General features: G+C 31.2%; 1 protein-coding gene across 3 annotated transcripts in view; it reads left to right on the top strand.

Annotated features, from left to right (window-relative positions):
- Window positions 1-5,034: 5,034 nt before the first annotated feature.
- Window positions 5,035-6,057, top strand: part of CNTN1 (contactin 1) — a 129,325-nt gene continuing 128,302 nt past the window's right edge. For 2 of the 3 annotated variants that reach the window (XM_006916896.2, XM_006916897.1), the window contains exon 1: window positions 5,044-5,163. In XM_006916896.2, coding sequence (XP_006916958.1) covers window positions 5,103-5,163 — 61 coding nt within the window. In that variant the 5' untranslated portion in view covers window positions 5,044-5,102. Of the gene's footprint in view, window positions 5,164-6,057 lie in introns of all 3 variants that reach the window. The other variant, XM_006916895.2, reaches the window with a different exon arrangement.

The following is a 6,057-nucleotide window of genomic DNA, read 5'->3' as shown; positions in this document are numbered from 1 at the left end:
CCACCTAAATATTTCGACTTCTATTATGCACATATATTAAAGGACTTTCATACACATACGCACACATATCCATACTCACACATATCCATACACATGCATGATTTAGTCCTCACATTAATCACCTGAAGAAGGAAACTGGATTTTCATTGTATAGACTGGGTGACTGACACCTCAGGAAGATTAAGAGACTTGTGCAGCAGAGACAGACTTTCAGAGTGAGTCTGGGAATAAAATGTCTCCTGATTTTATAATGCAGAGTAGGAGACATTGGCGTCTTTTCACCTAAACTAATTTGTGCTCAATTCCCACAAGCTCCACTATTTTCTGGAAATAGAATTCTATAACTAATGTTCTTCAGAACCAGAGCAAAATGATGAGCATCATAAGTAAAATTTTAGGTTAAATTTTCTATTTAATTTGTTTTTTCATGAGCTATGTTGAGGATAGACCAGGATGGATTCCTGATGTCTCCTAAAATCTTTTACTTTCTTTCTAAAATAGAGATTGACTACTTGCTAATATATACGTGTATGTGTGTGTGTATATATACATATGTATATATTTGCTAATATATACACGTGTATATATATATATATATACATTTTATCAATATTTCTAGGATTTTGTTCTCTATCAATGTAAATGTGTAACCATCAGTTTAATGAAATACTAGTTTTGTTGATCTTGATAGAACACCCATTCATTATATAGAAGTACAAAATACTTTGTGAATAATTGTTAGTAGATAATGCTTGCTAATGTATTGTTGAAGATTTTGGAATAATTTATCTGTGCTATCCTATGACAGAACAAAAAAGAAGAGCAAGATGTCTGTCCAGCAGAAAAGTGCATATCTAGATATGAACCCTGGCATTGTCTAAAGTAAAGAGAGAGAGGTAGGGAAAAGGACAAGCATGGGAAGACGGAGAACAAAAGAAGGGAATGTGTCACGCTATATTGCCTTATTATATTTTGTTGTTTTAATGTACGTGTAAGAGATTTAGTAAAGGATGCTGAAGAAACAAAGTTGAATTCTCTTGAGAATTGATGTAGTGTCAATACACATTAGAAACATACCAATCACTAGACACATAGAGCTGTGCTAAGTTGGGAATGCAGCATCTGCAGCACCTGGTGTTAGGCCTGGGATGAGAGAATGAGAAGCCATGGGGCTCCGAAAGCCAGCAAGTTGAGGTAGCTGGCCAGCATAGTGCAGACTCGGGGATGAGAATACATCCTTGAGTCCTGTTTCTGGTCATTCTGTTATTTTAGTTTTTGAGAATAAAAATGTCTGCTCCTGTGACTGGCACATCATTGTCAGCATTATTTGTTTTATTCCTCTGCTGCTTCATTTACCTTAACACTGGAGAGCTAGCTGTGAATTACTGCATTGCATGTTCTCAAGAAAGAAACGAGAAGAGCACTTTCTTCTGCATTAGCAAGAATGGGCTTAGCCTTGCTTCTTTTCTTCCCTATTGCAGAGGGGATGTAATCAGAGAGTCACAAATGATGGGATAGCTGGTGACAGAATAGAACAAATCACTAGCAGAAAACGAATGTGTTCAAGATGTGAAAGATGGTTTTATACTCAAACAGTAAGAAATCTATTAAATGACGTAGATTACATGCTGCCAGGGTGATGACTCACTGTTCTATTGAAATAGGCAATATTTTGGGGTGAAGGAAAAGATAGCATGGTATGACACGGAGAGGCTCAAAATAATGAAAAACTTTTTCTAGAGTGAACGTATTCAAATTGAAACACAAAGACTTCAAAAAACATCAACAAAGTACATTTTAAATAATACTTTAAAGTATTGCTACTTAGAACATCCTTTTCTAGAATATATTTATAAGCAGCAATAATCTCTAACAAACACCAAAGCCCCAAGGAGAGACATTTCTTATTACCGATTGTTACTATCCTATTCTTATTTTAAGGAGTTAAAGTTAAATTTCAGATTGTTAATGTCAACTGCTTGGAAATACAGTTATGGAATAGTCCATTCATTTCTTTATTTATTCAGTAAGTACACTTCCAATGACTTCTATGTGCCAGGCATTAGAGATGCAATGATGAATAAGAGATATGTCCCTGAGCTGATGGGCCTAGAACCTGGTAAAATAAGTTAATACTTATTAAATACTTTTATAGTAAACATTTCACAGGTACAATCTTATGCAACCCTTACAATAGTCTTAGGAAATAGGCATTCTTCCATATTTTGTACATGAGGAAAATTAGAGTCAGAGGTTGAGTAACTTGCCTAAAGTTGCAAACTAAAGGATGATTGAGCAAAAGTTCAGGCAAGATCTGGCTGACTTCTCCTGATCTTTTTTGACTCTATTTTGCTACTTATACTGTTATTTGAGAAGAAAATGTTAAATTACATCCTTGACCTAGGAAAGTCTTCATATTTTAATTTTAATTTCCTGAAAACACTTTCTCTGTATGGACACAGCTAATTTTCCTTTAGACCTACCCTCCTTCTTTCCTAGACAACCCATAGAGTTAAGGAGATAAAAAGGCCAAAATCTCACTCAAGTGACTAGTCAAAATTAAAAATTTGAAGGATACTTTCAGAGTAATTATTCTTCATTTTTACCTGATTCTTTTTCTTTCTGGTCAGTGCTGTTTTCTCTACACTCAATGGCAAAACTGTAGCAGCATCCTTGCTCATAAAATTGAATATATTTATTATTTAGAGTTATTATTTAGCATTTATAAATTATGTTTATTAATTGGTAAATTAAAACTGTTTAAAATCTAATAATTACTGCTGCATTAAACTTTACATGCTCTATAATCTGCAAAATGTTTGCAAATATATTATCTAAGTTAATCTTTACAAAAATAATGATTTGATTAATGCAATAGTTTTGGCATAGTTGATGTGTTTTTCTTTTTCTCTTCATTTGGAGGAACTCAGTCTAATTAGTGTACATAACTCAGTGAGAGGAATTAGGAATCGACAGGCCAAAAAATGCTCAAATATATATATTTTTGAGAGAAACTTTAGATTATATAATGTGTACAGATTTCAATAATTTTTATTTAGGTCTCTAGATACTAATGAAACTATACATCATCAAAATAAAGAGCTGAAATCTTCCATAGATTATTTAATTGATTTCCCTGCCTCCTAGAGAATTTTTCTTTGTTCTTTTATTTACTTGTTTATTTTTCTTAATCCCTTTTACTAAAAGAGATAAAATTAAATTAACCTGAAAAAGTCCAGACTTAATGTAATCTATACAGATGTATAGTTCTTACATTCTCACATATGTCCGAGAGGAAGAAACTGGTCATAAATTAATTCTGGCATTTAAAAGTTATCCATTGAATAATTTTCCCTTTGCAAAAATATTTAAAATATATCCTGTTGCTAATTTGACCCATTTCGACTATGTTTTCTCTAAAAATTCAACTTAACTTTTTTGAAATAAATGATTTTCACTGCAGAATAATCTGCATGTTGTGCCACTAAATATTTTTACCAGTCCCTGCAAATGCTAGAATTATGGAAAATCAAGGGGTAGGGGTATTGAATGGAGTCAACATGGTTTTAAAATTCATCAAAATTAAAAAAATAAGTAGGATCCCAAATTTTTCTTTAATAGGTCATTACAATACAAGCAATCAATATCATTTTATTTTTGCTTTATAGATAATGTTTAAATATATGTTGAACATTATATAGCATTAGGTTATTTTCCTTTCAGAATTGCTTTCAGTCTCTTAATTTATATTTTATATCCAACTCTATGTCATGAAACTTTCCTAGGCTATTATGTATTCTTTGAAAACATGAATTATTGTTCTTTCAAATTGACACTCCTGTTCTGTCTCAATTAAAGAGGTCTCTTTCTAAGGCTCTGGGACATATTGTTCTAAATATGTCCCAGAAAGAAGCAGTTGGGTTCTGAAGCCACCAAATTACTTAAATCTAAGAGTGTGATACCTCCACCATAATGCCCTGCCTATCACAGTCAGACCCATTCCCACCATGATGTTTTGCACAATGCTTTTAATTAAAATGATTAACACCTTTTTAAGTTTAATAGTATACAGATCTGAACAGCTATGTTGATGCACTGACTTGTGCACACATGTATGTTCCCATGCATAGTGAACTTATTAAGGGTACCCAAACTATGTCTTTCTTTTTCATTCGTTTATTTATATACTTGTTCACAGAAGTGGATTTACCACAAAAATGATGAAGCTTAAGTTGTAGGGCCCCTCACCTACATGAGGCTATCCTAAGACCCTGGATGAAACCTCATCAATGTAATCATGTGATCATAAGTTTTTGTAAAATTTATAAAAGCAAGATATTCTAATTACTGCTACATAGTTTTGTAGCTTCCTTTGTATTAGTAGTTTTATCTTGTCCTTAAAGATGGCTCTCCAACTTTTAATGATTTGGCCTTACAAATCTTAGATTCTCCCTTGCTGACATATAGGAGCAATTATTTACTCTGTTGAGTGAATAAATGAAAGAAGTAAAGGAAAACAATTACGTTATTCATGAATATATTTTAACATTTAAAAATTAACATTTCTGACAAAAATCTTCCACAAGCCACCAACAGGGAGTGCTAATGTATTGTCCCTTTATAATGTCTGAGTTTACGAATTTCTTATACAAACATATATTTAATTGAATGTTTCTACCAACCCTTCAAATAAATTTCATTTGTAATTAAAATGATTGATATTGATATGTTTACAATTGTGCTATTTGTAGAAAATATATTATTATACTCAAATGTTAAAGGATTGGGAACTAAAATATACCAAATGACTTGCTCATGGTCATACAGTGTCAGTACTAGGCAACTGAAGTCCTGACACCAAATCAACTGTTTTTATTACAATATGGGATTTACAAATGTATTTAAAAAAACAAAAAAAAATATTCTACAAACAAGGAATGTGAAATAAAATAAAATTAATAGTGCTGTTGACCTCAAATGATGAACTTTTTTTCTTTTTTTTTCCTTTCTTCTCTTTTTATTTTTTTCTTAATGCAGGTGTTTAACTGCCATAAAGCTAACACTTTTTTTTTTAATTAAACCTAACCTCTACTGAACACAAGATGAAAATGTGGCTTCTAGTTAGTCACCTTGTGATAATATCTTTTACAACTTGTCTATCAGGTAAGAAATTTCCTTTGCATATTTTCCATAAATTATGTCAATATAATTAATATTTGTGTTCACTTCATTAAATCTGGCATAGAAATTTAGACTTAATATTTTCTTTTGATACTTGGGTCAGACAAATAAATTGATATACATTAAAGGTGACCCTTTTTAATTACTTTTAATTAAAATTTCAAAGATTTAGTCAATTTTATGTAGTGGTATGCTGGTAAATGTTTAAAATCAGAATCTCTGTGAAGGGAAAAAAGAAATCCCTGTTGTATAGCATTTGTCAATTCCTGGAGAGTAAATATTTCTGCTACATGGCCAGTTTCAACTTGAAGTCATTTAATGTGGTTCAGAAAAGATAATTAACAGCTCACCATTACAAAGTATTTTCTCTGTATAGATACAATAGACTTAACTTCATTAGCATAAATAAAAATAAAATGCAGTAAAATAATGAGAAAGTATTTGGTTTTAAGCTTTTGTTACCTTTGTTCTTTTTTTATTTGTATGTTAATAAAATTTAATTTTTATTACTGGCTTGTCAATCTTATAAAAAACAATTTTAAAATAATCTACAATATATGCAGGGACATAAAGAATAACAAAGCAGTTCTAAGAATGTTATAGTTTTAGGATAAACAAATATATTTCTATCTTTCAAAGACAGTATGAAGGGTTCAGAAATATTTTCTATAAGGAGAGGTACATCATATTTTTATTTGAAGCAGCATATTTTCTAACAGTCAATTTTTCTAATACCTCATTTCAATTACCTTAACTCAGTACTTGTTGAGTTGCTATCACTCAAGACTTGGATGGATATCATTCTATCATTTATCAATCCCCATTGATTGCTTTAATGATGAACTCGATAGACATCCTATTGTATTTCTTATTCAT

This window comes from Pteropus alecto, unplaced genomic scaffold (genome assembly GCF_000325575.1).
Source record: "Pteropus alecto unplaced genomic scaffold, ASM32557v1 scaffold196, whole genome shotgun sequence".
NCBI lineage: Eukaryota > Metazoa > Chordata > Mammalia > Chiroptera > Pteropodidae > Pteropus > Pteropus alecto.
The sequence above is the reverse complement of the archived record's forward strand: the minus strand, read 5'-3'. Positions and strand labels throughout refer to the sequence as shown.